This window comes from Talpa occidentalis, unplaced genomic scaffold, assembly GCF_014898055.3.
Source record: "Talpa occidentalis isolate TD23 unplaced genomic scaffold, MPIMG_talOcc4v2.1 talOcc4.15, whole genome shotgun sequence".
Classification (NCBI taxonomy): domain Eukaryota; kingdom Metazoa; phylum Chordata; class Mammalia; order Eulipotyphla; family Talpidae; genus Talpa; species Talpa occidentalis.
Window position 1 is genome coordinate 8,145,427 of NW_023601543.1, and position 25,748 is coordinate 8,171,174.

General features: G+C 43.3%; 1 protein-coding gene across 4 annotated transcripts in view; it reads left to right on the plus strand.

Moving 5' to 3' along the window:
- The first annotated feature begins 9,226 nt into the window (after nucleotides 1-9,226).
- ATP11C (ATPase phospholipid transporting 11C) overlaps nucleotides 9,227-25,748 on the plus strand; it is a 157,568-nt gene continuing 141,046 nt past the window's right edge. For 2 of the 4 annotated variants that reach the window (XM_037511867.2, XM_054695528.1), the window contains exon 1: nucleotides 10,032-10,147. In XM_037511867.2, coding sequence (XP_037367764.1) covers nucleotides 10,121-10,147 — 27 coding nt within the window. In that variant the 5' untranslated portion in view covers nucleotides 10,032-10,120. The other 2 variants (XM_054695530.1, XM_054695531.1) reach the window with 2 other exon arrangements.

The following is a 25,748-nucleotide window of genomic DNA, read 5'->3' on the forward strand; positions in this document are numbered from 1 at the left end:
GGTAACACTCAAGAATGATGGGAGGTTGCCAGGTAGTCATGAGATGACAGTTCCCAGAGAAAGTATGACTTAGCGCAGAGCAGGAGTTGAGACATTACCCATCATAGCAGCGTTCTGCGGGAGAGGAGCTAATTAGCTTTTGATGAACAACAAGACCATGGAGTCGTTAGAGTCCATGTTCTATTTGGTTGCCTGGGTGATGTTGGACAACCTATATGTATCCATGTGAGAAGGAAACAGCTTTACTCTGTTAATGAAATGTGTATGTAAGCATCTCATTTACTTGATGGCTTTATTTATTTATTTTTCATTGTCGGGTGTCCTCTGTTCAACTCAGGATTGGTTAGGAAGATTCTCATACCCTCGGGGATGGTGGTATGGTATAGGAGGGTGCAGTAAGGAGGAGGTGCTGAAGAGGGAGAATTAGGCCGGTTGAGGCCAGCAAGGAAGCAAGGTTGTCCCAAGGTTGTCTGCTTCTGTAAAAAGCAGAAGGTACTGAGAGAGTCGCTGGTCATCACAGGGGTGGGTGAAGAAGAAGGGGGTGAGTGAAATCTCCTTGCACACCCAGCTAGTTTCCTTGTTGATGCTGACATCCATCATAGACTCACTACTTTGGCTCAGCATTGCCCATTCCCTGTGGTTCTTTATTGACATATAAACATTTTGAGAAGCCCCCAAATTCATAGGTTGAAGAAGTTTATCAGAACTTACTCCTTTGCGTATAAGAGAGGATTGCGGAAGAGCCCTGAGCCCTGGAGGCAGGGTTGAGAAAAGGCAGTGGGGAATGAGGGGATAGGAGTTGACAAGCTCTAGTAGACAGGTATAAGGAAAGCGGCTGTGCTCACCTCAGTGGCTTTTGTGTTTTGCTGGGAGCTCTAGTTTTGAGAAGAATCTTCTGGATAGATGGGATCAGGCGGAGACTGAATGCCCAGTCAAGTGAGGATAAAAGCACAGACTGCCAGTCACAAGCAAGGTTATCTAATCTGCCTAGCCATCGAGTTTGGTGTGCACAGAAGTATTCCATTATCCTCTGAACGTGCAGATGTGTGATGCAACCTGAAGGCATAATCAGTGAGTTTAGGGAGCAGTGGCCCAGACTCCCAAGGTACCTCCTCCTGTCATGCTGCTGCCCCTCCTTCCATGCATACCTGTAGCTTCAGGGTGATTTACCTTTGACCAAATGGCTTCAAATGAAAAGGAAATTCACCAGCCTGGTTTATACCCAACTTGGCATAAATCAGTTTTCACCATCTGAAAGCACATGACTACAGCACTAGGAGCCCATGGTGGAGTACCCCAAAAAGACATGGGGGAAAGGAAATCTTCCCAGCAGACTGAACATTGAGGAGCACATCAGGTTGTATAGGGTGACCAGGAGAGGTGACCTGAAGTTCAGATCTATTCCAATTCATGGGTTGGCCAGGGATTTAGAACAAGTTTTTCAGCTTTGCTACTTGGACAGGAAAAATAATTCTTAGACTGGAAAACATACTGGTTACCAGAGGGAAGAGGGGGCAGGGAGGAGGGCATGGGGAAAGGCAGGGGGTGGGTCCCTGGCACGGGACTATTGGTGAGAGCAAGTGAAGCATGTACACCTGTGGAAGGGTGAGAATGTGCTCAAAATTGTGCAGACATGCAAATGGTGGACTAATTAATAGCAAAAATGTAAATAAATAAATGTTACTGTTAGGAACCGGAGATTTCCTCTTAAAAATGGCATATAAAATTCAAGAGTCTATTTATTGAATCATCTACACCCCTCATCTTCCCATGAGAAAAATAAGGGGCAGAAGTGTAAGTTATTAGTCCCAGGGGAACTCGAGTTAAGAGTCAGAATCGACATCTCCCAGATCTCAGTTTAGGACTCTCCCCTTACAGCACACAGAAAACCGTTCATTCATTTGCAAACATTTATTGAGCTTCAGCCATGTAATCATGCTCTTCTCTGGAAACAGGACTAAAGCTAGGTAAGGTGTGGTCCCTACCCTGAAGAAGTTCTTGTCTTGCTTCTGTGTTTTGTGCATGTTGGTCTATTATAGTCATATCCTCTAACAAGAAATAAGTGAAATCAAAAGGGTAAATACTTTTTAAAGTAATACATACTAAATACTTGCTGAAGAGCACCAAATGGAATTTCAAATGTTAGAAAGAGAGCCAGTAAGAACGATATGACTTAAAATAAAACAGACACCAACTGAGATATTAATTAATTCAAGGTTGGATTTGATGGTTAAGGGGAGTTTGCATCACTCTCAGTGCTGGGAAAAGAGCCATTTTTAATGGATTTTGATGGCATCATGCCTGAATCTTAGTACCTAAATGTTGGCCTGGGTGAAATAAAATTTGAATTAATTGATCAGGAAGACTGGAAGACAGGAAGACGACAATCTGCTATTATTTTAAACAGTAGAAAATGGTGGAAATAGGGCTGCTGAGTATCCAAAAGGTTTGTTCATTTTCAGATTTGAACTTCAGATTCTATTCTTTGAGGGCTGATTAAGTCCCATCCTCTCCTCCAACTGCCCATTCTCAGGAAAACTAAGCTCCACTCAAAAGATGGACTACCCTTTCCTGTGCCCCCTCTTCAGCTAAGACTCTTGGCTCACTCTCTCCCCTTGCAGCACTCTCTGTTTTAGAGAAGGGAGGATCTCACCTCCCCTCTCAAACTTGAGCCTCATATTCTCCAGTCCATCCCCTTCTACCTGTTTCATATCCCAGCTTCCTCAATTACCTTCTCTTTCTACAATATTTAGCTTCTCCCTTCTACAGAATCCTTCCCTCTCTGCCTTTAAATGTGTATGGGTCTCTTTTAGTTGGGGGGAAAGAGGTTTCCCTATCCTGATTGTCCTCCTTGCTATTGTGCATTTCCCCCCTCCTTCCACAGTCAGGTGTTGAAAATGAATGGTTTACACTTATACACTCCTGCACTCTGGCTTCCAGCCCAACTGCCACAGAAGCTGCACTCTTAACAGCTTGTGCAAGATTTCTGAAGCATTAAATGAAATAGCATTTCTCAATTCTGATTTCCATTGACCAGGAATATATTTTTGAAGTTTAGAGCATCTTATACCAAACTCTAATACCACATTTTCCATGCATATTGGGCATTTTTATTTGAACATTCTGTTGTTACTCCAAAACAGTTAAAATTGAACTCACATTTTTTTTCACTCCTCTTCCCCCTGAATGATTTTTCTGTGAATATGGAATATAAGCTGTATAAGAGTAGGAATCATAAGTCTCACATTCATTATTATAGCTTGGTCAAACTACTTGGATGTAGTTAATATTCAATAGAATTGTCGAAATAACTAGATGAAAACTCATCAATCCCCCACTCACTGAGGCTAATTTCTTAAAGTCATTTCACATACAACTCTCTCCTTTGTCCCATAAATTAAATCCGTGATCAAACCTTGTGAATTATGTCTTCAAAATGTGGTGGTTAAGGGTATGGATTTGGAGTGTCACATGGACCTGTTTGACTCTCTGCTCAGCTATTTTTCTAGCTGTGGCTTTGGGCAAGTTTCCATAAGCTCTCAGTCTCTTCATCAATAAAATGAGGATAATAGTATTATCTTATGGGGTTAGTGAGCATAAATGAGAAAATATGTGTAAAGAGCTTAGCACAGTGCTTAACACCTAGCAAGTACTCAATAAATGATAGCTTTGAAAATTATCTTTCACACTACTCCCAGTGTGAACTCGGATCTACTTAATACTTTGCTGTTTCTCTTGGCTGGAGTGCCCTCCTGTCTTTCTACCCTTTCAAAATGCTATTTATTCTTTTTATTAATTTTTTAATTTTTGAAAGCATTTATTTTTATTTTTGAAAGTAATTCATAGTTTAAAAAGTTAAACAGATTGATGAGACTTACTAAAAAAAAAAAAAAAAAAAAGGCCATCCCCTACTCTGTCTCTCCCAACTTGTGACCTGTACTAATAAAGCAACCACGTTTAATAATTTTAGATGTTTCTTTTAGTATTCACTTCTGTATGTCGATATAATGTTTCTTGATCTTTCAATTTGTACTTAGAGGTGTCTTAGTATGGAAGATTAAGATATAGATCTTTTTTTTTTTAAAGATTTATTTATTTATACAAGTACTGGGTACAGTCAGAAGCGCGGGAGGGTGAGAGAATTCACCAGAGCCAGAGCGGGGAGCAGAGCAGGCAGAAGGACCGAAGCACACTGCTGAGGGGAGCAGCGGGCACGGCAGGAGAGGTCTGCATGCTATGTGGGACACTTGCTGGTGGCCGGGGATAGAACCGGCGCTGCAGAGGCTGCGGGCAGCTTCGCAGCCCGCTGTGCCATCGGGGAGGCCAAAGATATAGATCTTTTATAACACTGTCTTTCCCAGCTGTTCTTTCATCCTACATAAGAGTAAGGTAGTGTTTCATTTTTATGGCTTTCATTTGGAACCAAGTCATATTATTTCATGACTCATTTACTTTTTTGAGCAACTTTCTGTTTTTCCTGAAGTTAAAAACTGCCTTGGTTTTTGTTAATTTGCTTTGCATGTATTAATTGCTAATTTTATTTTTTATATTGAGATAACATTGGTTTACATCTTTATTTGTGTTTTAGAGGTATAGAATCTCCCCTTTCAGTTGTTGTTCACACCACCACACCCACTATCAAAGCACCCTCTCTAATCACTAATTCTTCACCAATTTATCCAAACAACTTTTCTGAATGCCAATCTCCATATGGAAAACACATCAGGTAATGTATCAGTTAAATAAACAAAAATCTTTTTCTCTAGAAGCCTCCCTTTTATGCCCCTTCATCTTCCTACTCTTCTGGCCTGGTGTGCATACAGCTATTTACCTTAAATTTTGCCACTATCATCCAGGGAATTCCCTTCACCTCTCTTTTATGTTCACCCCTTGTTTTCTGGGATATCTTCCTCTTTCTTGGTTTACTCTCTCATATGATGGAATGGATATTCCAGTGGCTTTCTGAGAAATGAGGTTTAAATTTTATATTACTTACTACTTCTCAACATGTGCCAATTACTCTGTAGGCATATTTGTTTATCAATCACTGGAATAGTTTCACCTCCACATCTTCGCCATCTCTTGGTTAGAATGTTATTCTACTTCCTGTCTGTGTGTCCAAATAGTATTTATATTTTCAAACCAAATTTTATTTTTATGAAAATAATGCATGTACATAGTTTAAGATAGTTGTAAGACTTACAAAGGGAAAAAGAAGTCCTTATCCCATCCTTTCCTATTGTCAATATATGCTCCAGGAGGCAAGAACTTTTTATTATTTTAGCTGTTTCTTCTGGTATTTACCTCTCTATTTCTAAACAATAAAATGATATTCATTGATATAGTTTGACTTAATGACTTCTTATTATGGATAATATTTAGTCTTCTACTATATCTTCTCCAGCCTCTCCTGTGTCTAGCCTCCTGATATAATTTGGGAGGAAGTAGAATTCAGATCTAGAAATCATTTTCTCAGAATGTGAAAGACAAACTATATCTCAGTGAACTCAATGTGGTTCCTAGTGATTGTCTCTTCCTTTCCACTGTGAGAAAAAAACCCTATCCTTTTAATAATGGGTTCTAGAACCTTGCACACCTTGATATCAGGAATACCAGGTTATTAGAATATACCTTCATGCCCTTTTCTCTCTCTTTTTTTTTAATTTATACAATAGCTGGGGTACAGGCCAGAGGCGCCGGAGGGTGAGAGGATTCACCAGAGACAGAGCGGGAAACAGAACAGGCAGACTGATGAAATACACTGCTGAGGGGAGCAGCGGGCACGACAGGAGAGGTCTGCTTCGCCATGTGGGACCCTCACTAGCCGGCGGGGATCGAACTCGCACTGCAGATGCTGCGGACAGCTTCCCAGCGCTGCGCTCAACTGCCTGCGCCACTAGGGGAGGCCCTACATGGCCTTTTTGAAAAGCATAACAGTATGAGATCATCCACAGTCCCTTTTGAGTTCTGCTGTTCTTCATGATTACTAACCTCAATTATTAGCATGTGGATACGACTAACATGGCTCTTTGGAGCACTGTAACAGGGACCCATGAAGTCATTTGAGAAAGTGACGTTTCGGCTGAGACCTGAAGTCCAGAAAAACATTCCATCAGGGATGGTTGCCTGTGATGTCAGGGGAGGATCTTTGGGAACTCAAGGGTTGAAGAGTGGAGACTAGGCTGAAGCTTGGTGAGTGAGAGGGAGAGTTGTTCCACCCATGACTGGAGAAGAAGGCAGGGCCTTGTAGATGATGTTAAGTCAAGATATAGGACATTCCCTACGAGCAATAAGAAGCTACTGAAAAGTCATAAGGAGGGGAGTGATAGGATCTGACTTGTCTTCCAAAGATTTCTGTGGCTTCAGTGTGGAGAGTGAAATGGAGTGAGCCAACAGTTCGGAAGATATGGGTAAAGTGGGTCTTAAATATACATGAAGGCCAGTCTTGGAAGGAAGAAATTTCAACTGGGCAAAAAACAGTCTTCAGAGGTGTGTTTGAAAGCTCAGCAGAGACAGCTGAATTTCTTCAACTTGCTGATGGCAGTGATTTAGATGCTGATATAACAGCTTCAATTGTTCTTCTTTTTCTTTTTCTTTTTTTAGTAATTAAATGGAGGAAGTGACTCCTTTTCACCATTCCCTTCCTGTTGGATCCTGAATAGCTGACCAGTTGACAGATTCCAGAACACTTTGCTCTTCTTCCCAAGTGGGTACTGCATCCAGGGTCCTTGCAGCCCTGTCTATCTGCCATGGTGAGATGTCTGAGGGGCTGAGGGGGAAAGTTGGAAAGAGCGAGGGGACAATGGAGAAGGGCTTCTAGTTGCTGGCACAGAAATAGGGGCAGTGGAACTGACACACTTAAGAAAAGAACACTTTCCCTTCCCTCTCTGTGATATTAAGCATTACATCTAGTCCAGATAGGAATCTGGACATCTGAATTCCTGCCTGCAGGAGAAGGGGCCTCCGAAGCAGTCAGCTGATACACCACAAGAGTTGGTGTTATATACCACGGGTTCTGACAATTAGACAGGAGGAAGTTCGTTGTTTGCAGTTCTGTTTATGGAGTTGGCCAAATGAAAATTCCGGCTGATCGTCTGCTTTTCATAGTCATTGGCAACAGCTTTTCTACAACACCTGAGTTTTCTTTGGAAACTGTGAAGAGGCACTGAAAAGAACAAAAATAATTTCTTTTTGACTTAAAAAAAAACTCACAAAGGAAAGTAACTCTAGGGGATATGTGTGAGTGGCTGTAATTTCAGGTTGCATTTGGAGATGGGGAAAAAAAATCACCTTGCATATATTGCATTGTTTTGCTTGAGCATAGTTTGATTTATGTGGAATTGCATTGCTATAGCCAAGCAAATGAGTCTGGGCCCATGAAGATAGGGGTTGTGATGAAATAAATTAAGAGGACATGGGGATAGTGGGATTATAATAACAAACATTAACAGGACCAACAATACTGCTCTACCTCGGAGGATCCTAAACTCCCTGCTTTTAAGCTGGGCAACATGGGGATCACATGGGAGTTAATACACAACAACATGTAAGAGAACACTGCAAAATAATTTCCAGGTCTCTCATTTTCTGAAGTTGATCTATTTGAATCCATAAGCAAAGTACTTCCCCCTCCATTTGTTTCATAAAGATATTATTTCCTAGCAAACACTTGTATCCCCAAAGGTGTAAATTCATTTTCTGTTACCAGTATCTAGGATAGTGCTGCTACTTAGTGCATGTTGAATAAATGATTAGTGAATGATAGTAAAATCGTTGCTGTGGTCAATGAAAGTAAAGCCAGAAAAGAAACTCTGAAAATAAATCTTTGAAATCGTAGAGAGCAAATCGTTAGATCCATTTTGCCAATGAAATCATATACCATATCTGATTAACATACATTTAACATAAATCTTAAGAATCCTTAGATGTATGGGGGGAGGGAAATTAAAAAAAAAAAAAAACAAAACAAAAACCGAATCCTTGGAACAGAAAGAACCACAATAAGGCAAGTGTTGGAACGGATGCCTGGTTGGTTTCACTTCTTGGCAATTAGTACAGCTTGGGCTGCTCTTTGCTCACAGAATCCAGTTCACATTTCATTGGGTGTTTCTGAAGAGCCTTTTGGGTTTTAGGGTTCATTCGGACCGCCCCCACCTGGGGCAGCTGCCAAAAATAGGGTGGTGTGTTCTTTTTCTTAGCTTGTCTTGCCCTTTCTCACCGACCTTTCCCTCCACCCTGGACTTTGCTGGCTGGTCTTCTTCGGTGCCTAGTGTAACTTCCCATATTTTAGGGTCCAATTTAATCTCCAGTGCTTCCAGGAAAGCATCCCAGACTCCCCTTTCAGGGGCACCGTAACTCTCTCCCATGTCCATCAACACCACATCTCTTCTCTGTCAATGTCTTTCGACGTGTTGTTTTAGCTGGTGTGTGCCCCCCAATTCGATGGCGACTACCCTGTTGGGGAGGGATTTAAAGAAGTCGCCTTGTGCAGCTCCCAGCACAATGTTGGCCCAATGAAAACGCCCAGTGAACGGGTGTTGGTATCAATGTAGATCCTGGAGGAGAAAAGAACCTTCTCTACCTTCACCGCCCAGCGGAGGCCCGTGGTGCAGCTGCACCCGGTGCTCAGCTCTGGACTGGCAGGAGAATGTGGCTCAAGGCTCCTGCAAGTGCTCCTGTCTGCCTTTTACTTAGGTCGTCTTGATTTGTATAGAAGGTTCGGAAAGTTCTTCTCCAACAGCCTGGGGATCCAGCGGGAAAGGGCAGTGTGAACGGGCTGAGGTGGGATTGGGATGCCCGGTGTCGTGACCACTCGAGACTCGGACTGCATTTTTAATTTGCCAAGTTCCGCAAACCCCTGTTCTGAACTAGGCGCCGAGGGTGTCCAGGGTTTCTCCGGGCACAGCGCAGGTCTCACGCCCTGGGGCAGGTTGCTGGCTTTCGGGGCTTTGCCTCAGGTCTGTTTCTCCCGTTTCCCACGGCGGGGAAGCTACCCAGCGCTGCGGGCCTCCCCTGCCCGCAGCGGCTGAGAACCGCGCTTGGGCCCAGCGATCTGAGCCGCTTCCTCCTTCTACCCGCCGGGCAAACTCCGTCTGGGCGAGTGGGGGAGCTCCCAGCCCGCGGTAGCAAGCGGCGCAGGGGCCCGGCCGGACTACAATTCCCAGGCTGCCCCGGAGGGGCGGGGCGGGGCGGGGCTCCGGGAGGGGGTGCAGGGAAATCCCGCCCCGCTGCGCAGCAGCCACACAAAGCCCGACTTTACAACCTCCTAGAGAAAGTGGAAGTGAGACGGCTGAGGTGGGGAGGCAGGACGCGAGGCAGCGGCAGCAGGGGCCGCGTAGGTGGGAGCGCGGCGAGAGCAGGGTGGCGGGAGACCCGCGCCTCTGCGGGGGAGCAGGGGGCGGCTTTCAGAGCGAGCCCCCCGGCCCGCGCTGGGGTCTCCGCTGCCCCCGCTCGTCCTCGCTCCGAGCCCGCCCGGCGCTTCCCGCCGGGAAGCGGGGAGCCGGGCTACCTGGCGGGCTCGGGGCGGGCCAGCGGGCGGCACCGTGGCTCCCCAGCCCGGGTGCGGGACGAAGGCGCGGGGCGGCGGCGCTTAGAGTTGGGGCCGGGGCCGCGGGGGTTCCCGACCGAGCCCGGGCAGTGGAGTCGGGCGGAGGAGAGGGCAGGCGCGGGGTGCCCCGAGCGGGGCGGAAGCACGCGGGGCGCCCGAGGCGGCGGCACCACGCCGGGGCAGATCGCAGATAGCGGGCTTCCCAGCCCGGCGCGGGCGGGGAGCGTGGGGCGCCCCCCCGCGGGCGGGGCCTCACGTTCCCTCGCGCGCCCGCTTGCCCCTGCGGGCGGCGGGCTGGGGTCAGATAAGGGAGAGCGGCGGGTCGCCGCCCCCGGGGCCGGCGGGGCGGGGCGGGGCGGGGCGGGGCGAGGCGGGGGCGGGGCGAGGCGGGGGGGGGGCGGGGCCGCGGCGGAGCGCCGGCGAGGGCAGGCCGGCAGGCGGCGGGCGGCGGCGGGCTGGGGCAGGCAGCCTGCCGCGCCGTCCGCTTCGCGCCGCCGGCCCACGCCGCAGTGTGCTTTGTGGACGGCTCCTTCGCAGACGGCCCGGTCGAGCCCGCTCGGCGCCTCGGACGCGATGTTCCGCCGGAGCTTGAACCGTTTTGTAAGTACCCTCTGCGGCTCCACGCGCGCCGCGGGGCTGCCTCGCCGGCCGCTTCGCCCGCTCCCTCACAATTTTCTGAGGGGATAATGGCACCTCGGTGAGACCCCCGCCACCCCGTTTGAATTTTCCCTGAAACCCGTGGCCGAGGCGGACGGGGGTGAGGGGCAGGTCGGGCTCCGGGGCGACCGAAGCAGCCCGCCGCCCCCCGGACAATTGAAGCGGAGCTGCCGGGGGCCGTTGGCCACTCCGCCTCGGACGAGGGCGCCCCTCGGGCTGACGGCGGGGGTCCGACCCGGGGGTCCCAGGCTTGGCCAATTAAGTCGAAGATGGCGTGTTATCTGCCGGGAGGCGGCTTTCTTTTGTTTCCTCCGCCACGAGCACATGGAGGTGAACCCAGACCTGTCCCTGGGGCCCAGAACACCTCCCGGGGGCGCGGGGCGGGGGACCCGAGGCTCGGGGGACTCCGCCTGCGCGGGCGCCGGCAGCTGCGGAGTGACGCCGGCCAAAGTTGGGAGCCCCCGCCGGACAAGCTCACCTTCGGGGGCTGAGGCCGGCCCGGCGATCGTCAGGGTGGGCTGGGTGGCGGGGCAGACGCGAGGTGGCGGCGCGGCCGCGGCGCGCCGGCTCCGAAGCCTGGGCGAGAACGCTGCGCCCCAGACCTTGAAGCCCGGAGGAAGGCGGGCTGCGGCGGCCCCTTTGGCCGGTTTACCCCCATGCCACCCCGCAGAAAGGGCATTTTGATCTCCGTGGGAGGAAAAGGCGATCTGTGGCCACCGACTCTTGTCCAGTAACCTGTTTACTCCTAAGACCCTCCGTTGAGAAGGGCGCCTAGATGGGACCCGGCACTTCATGCGGGTATTTGTGGCAACTTCCTTAATTGCAAGATGGGCTGGCGGGAATAGGATTTTATTTCTGCCCGCGATGTGAAGGAAGGGGTTCGTCTGTAAATTTTGATTGTTCCAGCGTTAGGAAGAATGAGGTTGAGTGCTGTGCGCCTCCCCCTCCCCCCTTAGAATCCGAGCAAGAACTTGGCGATTCGATTCTTTTCGTGCAGTTGTTGCTAATCAAGCATTGCTAACATGTCTGGTACGTCCGATGAATTGGCTCTCATTCCCCCCGCCCCCCGCGCTGGAAACTTTCGCCGGTGTTCTCGGGCTAAAAGAAATAATTGGACATCCCTTTTCAAGATACCATCACAACAACGCTATGTCAGTGTTTCTCAAAATGAAACATGTCTTAAGAAATCGGAGCAGATTACCTGTGGCACAGAGCAGTGGAGGTTGTACATATCAAGTATCTTGAAATCTGTAGGAATTGGCTTGTACTGGAGGCTTTAATGAAGCGAGTGACTTCAGATTGCTTTCTCACATTTAACCCGGGAAGGTAAAAGACTATTGTACTTAATAGTTCTGTGTCACATAGATTCCTGTGATCTTTGAGTGTTGTCTGGGAGTGACAAAAAGGGAAAGATGACAAAGAGCCAATTTGTGCTACTTCGAGAAAAGGTAATCTTTTCACATGTCACTCTTACGGTGGAAAACAACTGGGCTCTGCTTCATAATAAATTCAACCCCATTTTTTAAAGGGTTTTAACGTTTCAAATCAAACTATTCAAGTATTGGTCCAAAACCTCCCTTCACTTTTCCTTTGCTAAGAGTGATCTGCATTGTACCAGAGGCCAGTCATGAAGCAGCCCTGGCCCAGGCAGCCTGGGCATGCAGTAGAATTTGCAGCAGTTGTTGAGGTGCCAGCCTGCAGGTTTGAAGCTAGTCTTCTTAGCTTCCCCAACCAAGCTCTCTGCAGAGAATCACTTTAGCTCACATTGAAATGAGCTTCGACCTCATTGTTTCGGCTGGAATGCCCAACTGCTTACATTTTCCTGCGCCATCATGACTATGGTAAGTCTGGGGAATTTGGACCAGTGCAGTAAGCTGGAAGGTTCTCTGGAGTTGTATCTGAGCCTTAGGCCTAAGGCTATCGAATACATTGCTAAAGAATGACTTCAGAATCTTTGGGGGGTGGGGACAGCCAAATTTTATCTGCTGTAGAGGAGTGAGTCTCCACGCTCTCCTCATCTTTTACTTGGCAGAGATTGAGGGGTACTCCTATTTAAATCACTAGATGGCTATACACAGATTTGGTTGGACTTGAGACTGGCCCAACAATATAGATGTATGTAGTCCAACTTTTGTAGTCCAAGCTCTCTTTTGATTACTTTCATATTAGAAATGGGGTTATGAATTTTTTTCAATTAACTGTGCTTTGAAATTGGTTTTGTTTTTTTTCATAGGTTTTTTTTTTCAAAGATTTATTTTTATTTATACAAGAGCTGGGGTACAGTCCAGAGTTGTGGGAGCGTGAGAGGATTCACCAGAGACAGAGCAGGGAGCAGAACAGGCAGACGGACCGAAGCAGCGGGCGAGACAGGAGAGGTCTGCCTCGCCATGTGGGATTCTCCCTGGCTGGCCGGGAATCGAACCTGTGCTGTGGAGGCTGCAGACAGCTTCACAGCGCTGTGCTCAACCCGCTGTGCCACCGGGGAGGCCCTTGAAATTGGTTTTGAATGTGAAATAAATTACAGTGGTATTTATTATAGTTGTTGGTCACCAAAAAATGGAGCCTACATGTTAGGAGGGTTTTACATTTAAAACCTGGACGGGGGAGTATCTTTTAGGAGTAGCAGCTTCTTCTGTGGCTCAGTTGGTGTTTGCTGAATCTCTTTTAGAAAAGAACACCATTTCCCCCCACCCCCCGCAGGTTCTCCAATTTCAAGCTAAAAGAAATAGTGACTCATTGTATTTTTTAAAGACATGGCCTTGACGTCTTTGCCATTAATAATTGTCGTCTTTACGTTTTGATGAATTATGACTTTACTTTTGACAGTTTCAAGGTAGAAAGAAATTGGTGGATTTGGTGCAGGATTTTAGGATCTAGGTATGAAGGAGGTGTCTTAAAAGATTCGAGTTGGATGTCTTTGGGTGGAATAACAGCACTGCCTGTTCTCAGCGAGTATCTCCATTTTCTATAAATACAATAAATAAATAATAGTGGCTTCATCTATACAATTCATTTCCTTCAGAAGTACATGTAATTGGAAATCGGGGTGATTGGAGCGTAAGGGTCAGGGACTTTTATGTTAACCGGTATTTTATTTTTTACTCTTAAAATTTGTAGTCATTACAGCTGTAGTTTCACATGGGTTTAGAGTTTTAATGAGTCTCTAAATGAGAAACCCCCCCCTTTTTTTTTTTTTTTACTTATTTCATGCTTAATGATTCAAAGTGAGAAACTCCTTGATCAGGTAGATCAGGGATTTGGCCATGTGAATGTTGTAAATTTAGCTTGTCAGATAGCGATATTAAATGGTATGAATTTCTAGGTGTATACCTGAAAGCTTAGATTGTGAGTGTGAAATACTGAGGGAAAGTTAGATCTCTGATTCCAAGAGTTCTTAAACTGCTTTGGTCCCATAAAGCATGCAACATACAGTAATAATAGCACATAGAAAAAAAACAAAGATATTATACTGCATAAAGTAGAATGAAAATTCAAAATATTCAAGACAATATTTTGTCTTGAAGACAAAAGTGAACAAAATAGTAGCTAATTTATTACTTTAAGGCCAAGTCAAGGCCAGTCTAGTGAAGCAATATATTGAAGCAATTAATAAAGTAACTTAGGTAAATTTTTTTTTCCCAGGAGCAAGAAGGTTTTTGGTTTCTTCCTTGAATTACCAGGGTAAACTGTTTTTTCTTTTTCACTGTACTAAAAACCTTGGGCTGACATTGCTGAGCATGGAAACTATTTATGAATTTATTTCATTATGTGTAGAAATTTATCTAAATACGTGCATTGTAATTACTATTTTTTCATTTAGACAAACCTTAGAAATAAATGGTCTGTGCATCTTGGTTTAACAGATGAACTTCACCCTACTAAAAAGCAATTTTTTTAAAAAAAATCATATTATAATTTACTTTTAACTTGTGTGTCACACTAGGTCAGTCTATCTCAATTGGGAGAGATTTAAGCCCTAATGCCCCAGCGCATCCATTGTATGTAATAAATTAATCTCTTTTCAAGGAAGACTGGAGCTCCCAGCGAGAAAGGCTGCCCTTGACTGGAAAGCTGTTGGGGGTAGGAAGTAGGAAGAGTTGGCTTAGTGCCTGGTACTTAGTAGGTGACTGATAAGTATTTTTCAATGAAGAGCTTTTATGTTTCACATAAATAGTAACTTTTACTTATAGACAATGATATTTATAGTAAATTCTTCTTTATGAAGAATGTTTAAAGAATGAGGAGTTCTAGGTAATTGGGTATGATACTGTGATTTTTAAAGCAAGACATACTTATATTTGATCTTCTGGCACAGAGCTCCTAAAACCCTTGAAATTCCTTATTAATGAGTGTCTTGTTAATGAGATGATATTTGGAAACCAGGGTGATGAGAGAGTTGGAACTTTTAGTCGACCTCCCGATTTCCAGGGAGGGGAGAGAGCCCAGAGGTTGAGTTCATTGACCAATGGCCAGTGGCCAATCAGTCATGCTAGTGTAATGAGACCTCCTTAAAAACCCCAAAAAGATTGGGTTTGAAAAAGCTTCTTGGTTGGTAAACATGTGGAGATTTGGGGAGAGTGGAAAGGGAGTGGGAGCTCTGCCTCCTTCCCCATACCTTGCTCTGTGCCTCTCTTCACCTCTTTGGACCTGAGTTGTATGCTTTTATAAGAAACCAGACGTCTACTAAGCAAAATGATTCTCTGAGTTCTATGAGCTGCTCTAGTATATTAATGGAAGTGAAAGGGGGAAGGTTGTCTTGAGAACTTCTGTTACTTACCAGGAGGACAGGTAACAACCTGGAACCCTCCCCCCAACACACATACATTGGAATTGGGTAGTCAGAAACTAAACGTTGGGATTTACCATGTACTGATTACCAGTTTTCTAAGTATTAGAATAAATGCATTTAATGCCAAAGCTGTACAGGCCATACTATCATCTTAAAAGGATTACCTCATTTTATGGTCTTGCAGAGGATTATTTCATTCAGCAAATATTCACTGAGCATCTATCCTATGTGCTGGCCACTGTGCTAGACCCAGGGGTGAGCAAGACTGACAAAGTCCCTGTCTTCAGAATCTTTGCCAATTGCATACATGACTGTAGATATAGAGGACATGGCACTGTGCTGTATTTAACATATTTGTGACCTACTTCAATATTTGCTTTTTATGAATGATATTGTTGTATACTTACCTGTTATTTGTAATTCTGCCAGATACAGAGTATATAATTTCAGTTATATTCAGGTTGTTTGGGTTTCAGATAAAAAGGAATTTGTTGCATTTGACACCTTCAATACGATTTGTACATGGGAAACTTCTTTTACAAATAGATGGTAGGGGCTCCCTGGTGGTGCAAGGGGTTAAGACGCAACCTATGAAGAAGCTATCCGCAGCCACAGCAGCATGAGTTCAATCCCCAGCCAGGGAGTACCCACATGGCGCAGCAGACCTCTCCTGACTTGCCCGCTGCTCTCCTCAGCAGCGTATTTCAGTCAATCTGCCTGTTCTGCTCCCCACTCTGACTCTGGTGAATCCTCTCACCCCTCACGCCTCTGGCCTGTACCCCAGTTCTTGTATGCACAAGTAAATAAATCTTATTTAAAAAAAAACAAATAGATGGTAGTCTGATCCTGTATAGGGTGGAAAATCTATTTATGAATGAAATAAATATTTATTACCAAATTATTTATTCGATGACCTGAAAACAAGTTTTGTCTTTTCCCTGATCTGCCTTTCAGTGATTAAGCAATAACTCTGAATATCTTCTAAATATCTTCTATAAGGGTTTCCTTTTTGCTCATTCTGTTTACTGTTGCTCATAATTCAAACCTTTTGTTGGTATTATCAAGTGCTTACAAGTCAGGTAATTTTCAGTGTTCTGACTGAACTTTTAACAGATGAGATTTGGGGAAGTAAATCTGGCCATTAGCATATTGATAGCAATTGTCCACGTGAAAGCTTTTTCTCTCCTAGGCTCTCAGTTGGCCACCCACTGGGTAATGGGTTTTGGGAGGTAAAGGATGCCCAGTGGCCCCTGATAGAACCTTAATTACTCTCCTCGTGTCTGGATGGTATGCACAGAACTAGCCCATGAATGGATGCAAATACTGGTTTGTTGAGTGATGGTAAAAAAATCAAGCTTGACTGCTTGTCTAATATGACTGATCAGTTCTCCCAAAGAGAGTGAACACATGGGAAATAGAATATAAGTACAATTTTTTTCCATCAAGGTGATGAAGTTTCCTGTACATCTGTAGTGTTTCATAGAAATTAAATCTTTTGTTTCTGGAACCTTTGAGATTGGGGGAGGATTTTCTGATTAGGTGGAAGAGGAGGTTCTAGGCCTTCATAAATGAATCAGGTACTGTTTTCAAGTTTATTTCTTTTCACTTTATGCTTACCTTCTTTGCCTAGCATAAGAGTAGATCAGTGGTGATTGTAAAACAAACATACTAGCACAACTGCAGCATATGTTAACACTACTGCAGCTTAGTGATGAATGAGCTCTCAGCACTGCAGATATGGGCGCAAGATGCCCTATGCCAGCACATTGGCAGACAGCCCCTCAATTACTGCAGCATGTGGACGGGTTGCTAGTTTGGCTGACTTCTTAACTGTGGTTTATAGATAATGTTGGACCATGGATATCCAGATTTGGATGGTTAATCTGTATGTCATCAATTTTTTTCCTTTTACTCCTTTTTTATTTGAATTTGGGGAGGATTGGGGACACCTACCCTATTCAAGCAGATCAAGCAAATCATTTTTTTTTAAGGTTCCGCCATTACACGTTGTCTTTAAGTATTAAGGTGTCTGTACCTTCCTACTCTTGCTCTTTACCTTGGTATTCTTGGAAAAATACTACAGTTTTATTGATAATAATTTTGGAGCTAGCATAGCATCAAGTAAATAGTCATTGCTCAAATACTTGCTTAGTTGATGTGAATTGAGTTGATAACACTGTTTAAGTTAGTTAATAATAGTGAAAAATGATCACTTGAGTAAGCAGCTACCAAGAAGCTTAATGCATTTCAAACTGGGCTAATAACAAGTACGTAGCACTGAAAATAATGTACTATCAGTGGGCAAAGTACTATACTAATTCTAAATGAGAAAAAATAGTCATGTGCACCTAAAAAGTAATCAGAAAAAGTTTGGCATTTACTTGAGGCTGTTTTTTCACTTAACCAGAAAGATTATCTTTAGCGCTCTCCCCTTTCTTGGGCATTCATAGAAAACTATAGCTAACATACTGCCCTCAACTTATAAAATTGTAAGCAAATTCATATTTTGTTTGTTAAATACCATTCCTGGGTTCATATTTTCTGTTGCCACCAGCACATCAAATTTCTTTTGAAAACCAAAACTGCAGTATTGACTCTCTAAGAGCTGTGTATCTTTTGACTTAGTGTGGTAATTGTATCGTATTTGGATTCAGGATACCACTTAGTATTTGGTGCTGGAAATGCCAGGTACTTTCCATCTGTTTGCATCCAGCTGCCTGGATACCTATAGCAGGAAGGTAGAGCACACCAGAGGAACTGTAGTCTGAGGGATTTGCAAAGTTTGTTGTAAACAGAGGCTCAACCTTGTTAAAAGGGTTAGCACAAGTAAGTCCTCATTCTGCCATTTACTACCCAGATTGGGAAACCGGGCACTGTAGTTCATCTACATCAAAGTGTTTCTCAGAATTGGGTCCTGGAACTGCTTGCATAAGAATTATTTGGGGTACTTATTATGAATATAGATTCCTGGGCTTCAAACCTACTCAACCCAGTCTCAGGTGATAGGTCCCAGGAAACTCTTTTTAGCAGGTACTCCAGATGGTTCTTAGCTTCACTATCATTTGAGAACACTCATATATAATAAACTCTGAAATATTTATTTTCTGTGACAACTCTGCTCACCTTTTTGAACTTCATCTCTGAAAGGAACATAATACATATTTGGGGAAATGTTAGACTCTTAAACCTATACTAATTGTGTCAGCAGTTCCCCAAACCACTCCCAGATTTGGTGATTTACTGGCAAAACTAACAGGACTCAGCATACAGTTGTACTCGTAGCTGTGATTTGTTATAGCAAAAGGATACAAAGCAAAGTCAGCAAAGGGAAAAGGCACATGGGGCCAAGTCTGGAGGAGACTGGGCGCAGCATCCAGCCATCCTCCCCCACCGGAGTCTACACAGTCGTGCTTAATTTCTCCAGCCAGGAGTTGTGACAACTTGTGTGAAATGCTGTCTCCCAAGGAAGCTCAAGGATTTTATTGGGGTCTGGTCACACAGACACCCTCTGTCTGGTTCATGCCAAAATTCCAGACTCCCAGAAGGAAAGCAGGTATTTAGCATAAATTGTATTGTTTATAACTACACTTTAGGCACAGTGAACTACTCTTATCAGTTAGGGAGGTGGAAACCTTCCCAAAATCCAAGTCCCCAGATACCAGCTGGGGAGCGAGCAGGCCTTTTCAAGAAAAGCAGTATCAGGCCTGCTATGTTAACCTCTTTCCTACACACTAATGTAGACACTGGCATGTTTCAATGAAGGGAAGTAACTAATCAGCTGAGAGCTAAGACTCCTAGCAGTCACCACCTTCTTTTCTTTGCTGCACACGGCCATGCTTCTGGATTATGAGCCCTTCCTTTTCATATTGTTGAACACATTCACTATTTGTCACTTGCAGCAGAGGAGCAGCCTGCCGGTGGTAAATTGATGCACCCAGTGGGGGAGCCAGGAAGTATTGATGTTTCTGCCAGTTTAGCGTCAACACTTGCTGGTTTCCTCTCTGGAGCATCACCAAATCCGTGGATTTTCATTTTTCTTGACATTTGGACTTTTGTTACTGCCCCTACCTCCCCAGGTTCCCTCCATTTACCCATATTCCCAACACTCATTTGCATCATTACCTCATCCCATTTGTTAGCTCATAGGCAGCTGATAAAAAAAATCCTTTTGGGTAAGAATTCCAAAGAGCAGGCACACTGAAGAGTATTTTGTCAAAGAAGACTGTACAAGGAAGACTGCCAGGAAAAAAAAAAATCATTAGGCTAATAAATGAATATTACAGCAATAGTTATAAATATTGTTTTAACTCAGGATTGTTTTTTTAGTTTTAAGTCACAGAAAACCCCAGGAATATCTGTCTGTTTTTTCTTGAGTTTCTGCCTTTTTTACTATTAAAAAGGGAATTCTTTTATGATTTGGGCAAGGAATAAATAAGGAAATCATACTAGAAGATGTGGTAGTCTTAGAGATTGACAGGGAGAAGAAGCTAGGAGGAACTGTCTCAAATAAGTAATAGCTGGGTAGAGCAGATTATGTAAGCTACACCTGTTGTGTAAGCAGTGGGGATGTTCTTTAAGCTTCACAATTAATGTAGTTTGCAGTAATGTGGATTAAGGGGTCTATAGTATCTTTTCCAAAAGCATTCAAATGAAATATGGGCTTGCTTTGAACTCGCGTGCCCTGCTTGGTGCTGGGAGGTATGTGAGGCACAGCCCTGCTCTTTAAGAGCTTGCAGTCTATTGGAGACAGAAGACAGCACATAGGACCAGTCTCACAAGGCAGTAGGTGTTACCCTTTTGAGCGACACACACAGTAAGTGCAGCAGACATTCAGAAGAGGACTCTGAGTTTCACTCTGGACACAGTGGAGAGGGATTTACAGAGGAGGTTGCAAAAATACTGGGTGGTAGGAGACCCAAAGTATTGAAGTTCATGGCATTTTGGGACAGGCAACCTCATTGCAGGAGGAGGCAATTACTTGAACAGTTGTGCAGTCATTGCTTATGACACTTAGAGCGGTGGAACCAGTCAATTAAGAAGGCATAGGTTTCAACTCTAAATGTTGCAGAAAGACTAAAAACCTGATCTTCAATACCTGATGTTTGCTGTGGTGAAATGACTTTTAAAAAGGGTGCACTTAAAATGAACATGAGGCAGCTTTTGGTCTCTACAACAGTAGCTGTTGGAATCTTCCCATACACATGGTCCTGAAATCTCTGACCGTGGGAATAGTCCTCAATCTTTTTTTTTTTTTAAATTTTGGGGTTACATTTTTGCTCCTCCATATGTGCACATATTCACATGTTCTACTCCCCAGTCTTCTGTTTTGGTGCAGGAACAATAAAGCAGCAACTAGAATGGAATAAGCACTTGAGGTAATATTTCATGACAAGCTTCGCATCTTATATGGCTGGTTATTTAGTTGTCCTGCTTATAATGAGTGCATTCTTTCAGAAACTTTTACTACATGGAGACAGTGTGTTAGTTTATTATCCTGAGTATTGGTGGACATTTATTTGAAAATAAATGATCCTTGATCAGGCCTTTCTTTGTTCAGGAGCACATTCCCTACAGTAAGACTTCTATTTCACTGCCATTAGACAACATGCTCTTAACAGACATTCAGACCTGACCATATCATTGTGATTTACCAGAATGTGAGTTGCATCTTATTCTTACACAACCAGTTCATCATCACATGTTGGCGTTGGTGTCACTTTTCTTCATCATCTCATCTGTCACTCTAGTTCAAAGTCATCATCTTTTCTCTTTCAAATTTGTCACCGTCCCCTACCCAGTACCTCAAGCTGGAAACCTAGCAGTCCTCCTTAATACCTCATTTTCCTTTATCACCAACACCTAATTGCTCAGCAAATTCAATAGGTTCTGTTTCTTAAAAAGCCCTCAGATCTATCCACTTCTTTGTATGCCTACTTATACCACCATCCAAGTACAAGCCACCACTGTCATTTACCTGGATTATTGCAATAAATGATCTCATCCACCCCTGATCGCTTCAGTCCTCCACACAGCATCAAAGGGAACTTTTGCCTTTGTATTGCCTAAAAGCCTTCAGTGACTGATCTCTGGATAAAGACCTGACCACTATCAGCTCTCACTATTCCTCATTATTTTGTTTTTTAAAATGATAGATAATTCGAATTACATATCAAAAATTCATCATTTTAAAGTGTACACTTAAGTGATTTTTAATATATTCACTATGTTGTGCAACCATCAACACTATCTAATTACAGAATATTTCCATTGCTCAAAAAAAAAAAACCCACAAACCCTCTACCCATTAACCGTTAGTCCCTCCTGCGCCCTAACCCCTGGCGACCACATCTTTTTTCTCATCTCTATGGATTTGCCTATTCTGGGCATTTCATGTCATGTGTCCTCTTTTGTGATTGACTTTTCACTTAGCATACTGTTTTCAAGGTTCATCTGTGTTGTCACATGTATCACTAGTTCATTCCTTTATTATGTCCAAATAATATTCCATTGAATTGATATACCACCTTATGTTTATTCATTCATACACTGATGTTTAAGTTCTTTACACTTTTTTCGCTGTTATGAAGACTGCTGTTGCCTTGAACATCGTGTCCTTATTTTTATGTGGACTTGTATTCAGTTCTCTTGAGTGTATACGTAGGTGTGTAATTACTAGTTTTTTTTGTAATTCTGTGTTTAATTTTTTGCGGAATTGCCAAACTGCTTTCCATAGCTCTTCCTGGTTTCTTAACATTTTAAAATTATGGTTAAAAAACCCCCACATAACAAAGTTACTATTTGTGGCCTAGGGGTTAAGTCTCAGCGCTACCACCCCAACGGCCCACTGTGATGGCCTAAGTTTGATCCCCGACCAGGTTGCTGACCCACATGGCACAGCAGACCTCTCCTGTTTTGTCCACTGCTCCCCTTTGCAGTGTAGTTCAGTAGATTTGCCTGTTCTGCTTCCCACTTTGCCTGTGGTGAATCCTCTCGCCTCACACACACCTCTGGCCTGCACCCCAGTTCTTCTATGCAAAAATAAATGAATACAATGTTTTAAAAAGTTTACTATTTTAAACTTTTAAAAATGCATAGCTCAGTAGTACTTATTTAAGTCCTTTGTTTTTATTGGGTTGTTTTTGTTATTCACTTGTAGGTGTCTATTAATCTCTAATCAGATACATGATTTACAAATATTTTCTTTCCTTTTCCTATGGGTTGCTTTTTCACCCTATTGAGTGTTTCCTTGATGTATAGAAGTTTTTAATTTGATATAGTTTCATTTGTCTGTTTTTGTTTTTGTTCCCTGTACTTTGGTGTCATATCCATGAAATCATTGCCAAATCCAGCATCATTAAAACTTTCCCCTGTTACCTTCTAGGGTTTGAGATTGGATGTGGAATTTAAAATAGGTTTTTCTATTTCTGCAAAGTCTTACTCACTTTTTGTGTTCAGTTTGCCTAAGGACCTTTGTATATGCCATTTCCCCTGTTTGGTACACTTCTCTACTGTAGTCATTTGCCTCAACTCTTACTCATCTCTCAGAGATCAACTTAATCACCACTTCCCTGTTCTTCAAGAAAACACCGGAGTCCTACAAAGTTTCTCAAAACTTTGTGAACCCTTCCTGTATACTCTAACACATTGTATTTATGTTTGCAAATTGTAGTGTTTGCTAATATACAATAGGAAGCTTCCCTCTGTATTAAATTCTGTGAAGGTAGAAACTGTGACCATTTTTGCTTATTGCAATATCTCTTATGCCTCAGTGCCTATAATACAGTGTATGATCAGTAAATGTTTGCTGAATGAAATAGGATTCCTATCTATACATCTAATCTTATTTTCCATTTATAATCATAGACCTAGCGCTTCACTGAGAAATCACATTGTCCAGCCTTTAGACAGCCCTGTTCTTCTATTCACCTAAAAACAGTTCTTTATTTATACTTTAGAAATGAAGCCATTTTCTCTAGGCTTGCATGCTATGCTTTATAATCTATGGATCACCATATGTCTTTTTCATTATGTTTTTAGGTGTTTAATATTCTCTGATGTAGTTAATGAGTAACTTTTTATATTTATGAACATCACCTTGGTTGTACACATTAACAACATTGATTTTCTTGAGAAGTTTGCTATTATACTTTAAAAGTACTCCATTATAAGTAACATGATTGAAATTTTCATTTTTAAAGTTCTTTTGATAACTCTTGTCTAGATGTTTTGCAAATACTTGTTTTCTAATTTTTAAGAAGCAGCTGTATTGAGGTATAAGAACTTTTAATATTATTTTGTGAATTGATTGCAGTGTTACTGAGTACCAGATATTCAGAAATGATAGTGTGTCTCATTTAAGTCCTTGAAATATGGGCCTGGAAATAATCTTATTTCATATATGGATCAATTTTTGAAATGGGTTCACTTTTTGGCTTTTTTTCCCCCCCAAAGTTGAAAAACCAATCTTTTATTTTTTCTAAATGTTAGACAAATTAATTTTGAGCCTCATTTTTCAGATCTTTAGAATGCAGGGGTTGAGCCTTGGTGTTCTCTCACACCTTTAACTCTGACATTACCTGAGGTAGATTGAAAAGTAATTAGTTGAATTCTGCAGCACCCTAGAGTTTCTATGTTGGAGCAGCATTTTTAATTGAAATTTGTATTGAGATAAAGTGTAGTTGTGCATCAGTTGTAAGAAATAATAGAGGGGGCCTCCCCGGTGGCACAGCGGTTGAGCGCTGGGCTGCGAAGCTGCCCGCAGCCTCCACAGCGCCAGTTCGATCCCCGGCCGCCGGGCGAGGGTCCCACATGGTGTGCAGACCTCTCCTGCCGCCCGCTGCTCCCCTCAGCAGGTCCCTCTGCCTGCTCTGCTCCCCTCTCTGGCTCTGGTGAATTCTATCACGCTCCCGTGCTTCTGACTGTACCCAGTGCTTGTATAAATAAATAAATAAATCTTTAAAAAAAAAAAAATAGAGAAATCCCCTGTTCCCTTTACCCAATTTCTCCCAATGGTAACATCTTGCAAAACTGTAGTTTAATGTCACAGCCAGGATATTAACATTGATAACATCCTCCTCTCTTATTCAGATTTCTCCAGTTATATTGTACTCATTTGTGTGTAGTTCAGTGCAATTTATCCCATGTGTAGATTTGTGTCTCTACCAACACAGACAAGACACAGAAGGAAACAGCATTTAAAAAAAAAAACAAAACTGGTGTTTTTTTTTTTTTTTTTAAGTCCTTTTCATTGAGTAAACCTCTAGACTATTTCAGTGTCGAGTTTGGCTGGTGCCCACACACTTCTAGAGGGCTATCTCAGGTTTCATGCTTAAGAAGCACATTGATTAACTGAAACCTTGACCTGAGAGGCAAGAGGAACTTAGTTACTTGGGTCTTAGGCCCTTGGAGGATAGTTGACTTACCCCCCCAACATTCTAATCACTTACTTTGAAAGGTATATGCCCCAAATTGTGGTAAAAACTGCTCTCGGTACGTTATGCCAGTAGGAGTGATTGAGTCCTCCAGTTTCATAGCCACTAAAAACTAGCAGCGGAAAGGAGGTCTGATAATCTTCTGAGAAAAACAGTTAAAAGCATGCTAGAAAATAAATATGTATTGGTTTGTATACCCATAAATAGAAACTTACATTATTGTCAGGCTGGTAGTGAAGGACACTTGAAGACTGCTTTTATGTTGAACGACATAATGCTTTAATTCATATTTGCCCCACAGTCCTTTAAAAACAGACACTCAGCATTTTAATGCAGTTCATTCATATACCACTTTATTAACTTCTTGTGACTGACTAGGCATTGTGCTAGGCATTGAGGACTGAGTGGTAAATAAAGAGAAGTGGTTGGTGTCCTCATGAAGCTTATAATCTAATTTACATTAAGAAACCAATAAATATAATAATCACTCATATTCATAAATTATGAATAAAAATCACAATCAGGGTCTGTTTTTGGTAGGGTGACCAGCAGGTCCCATTTAAGGAGATGGCATCTGCAGACCCTGAAGGAAGGGGGACTGCTTCTGTAAAGGGGATTGGGAGTAGATACTAGAATTAGTTGAAAGGCTGTGAGCTGGGCAGGAGCCAGGCATGTTGAGAAATTGAAAGGACACTAATAGGGTTGAAGGGGTTGAGGAGGGGTAAGATGGCAGTGAGTGGATTGTAGGAACTTCTGGCACACTTATGAACAATTTGGATCTTGGAATCAGAGCTTCTTGAAGCTATGATAGTCATTTGGAGATGTGGAAGGGCGATGATAATAAAGCTGTCTGTTTAAACAATTAGCAAATATTTATTTAGTACCCTACCATGTGCTAGGGTGAACAAAAACCTCTGCCTCCATTAGACCTTACGTGTTAATGTGTTGTGAGTGTCAAGGATAAGCTAATGTAACTAAGAACTCCAAAATAACAGTGGCCAGAGAAGGGTAGATGTTTGTTTATCTGGCATTAATGGCCAGGGCAAGGAGGCAGCCTGTATTCCATGAGGTCATCTGGGATACTAGGGTAGTGGGGGCAGTTCTGCGATTTTTTTTTAAGATTTATTTATTTATGCACAAGAGCTGGGGCATAGGCCAGAGATGGGGGGGGGATGAGAGGATCCACCAGAGACAGAGTGGGGAACAGAACAGGCAGACTGACTGAAATACACTGCTGAGGGGAGCAGCAGGCAAGGCAGGAGAGGTCTGCTGCGCCATGTGGGTAGCTCCCTGGCTGGGGATTGAACTTGTGCTGCAGTGGCTG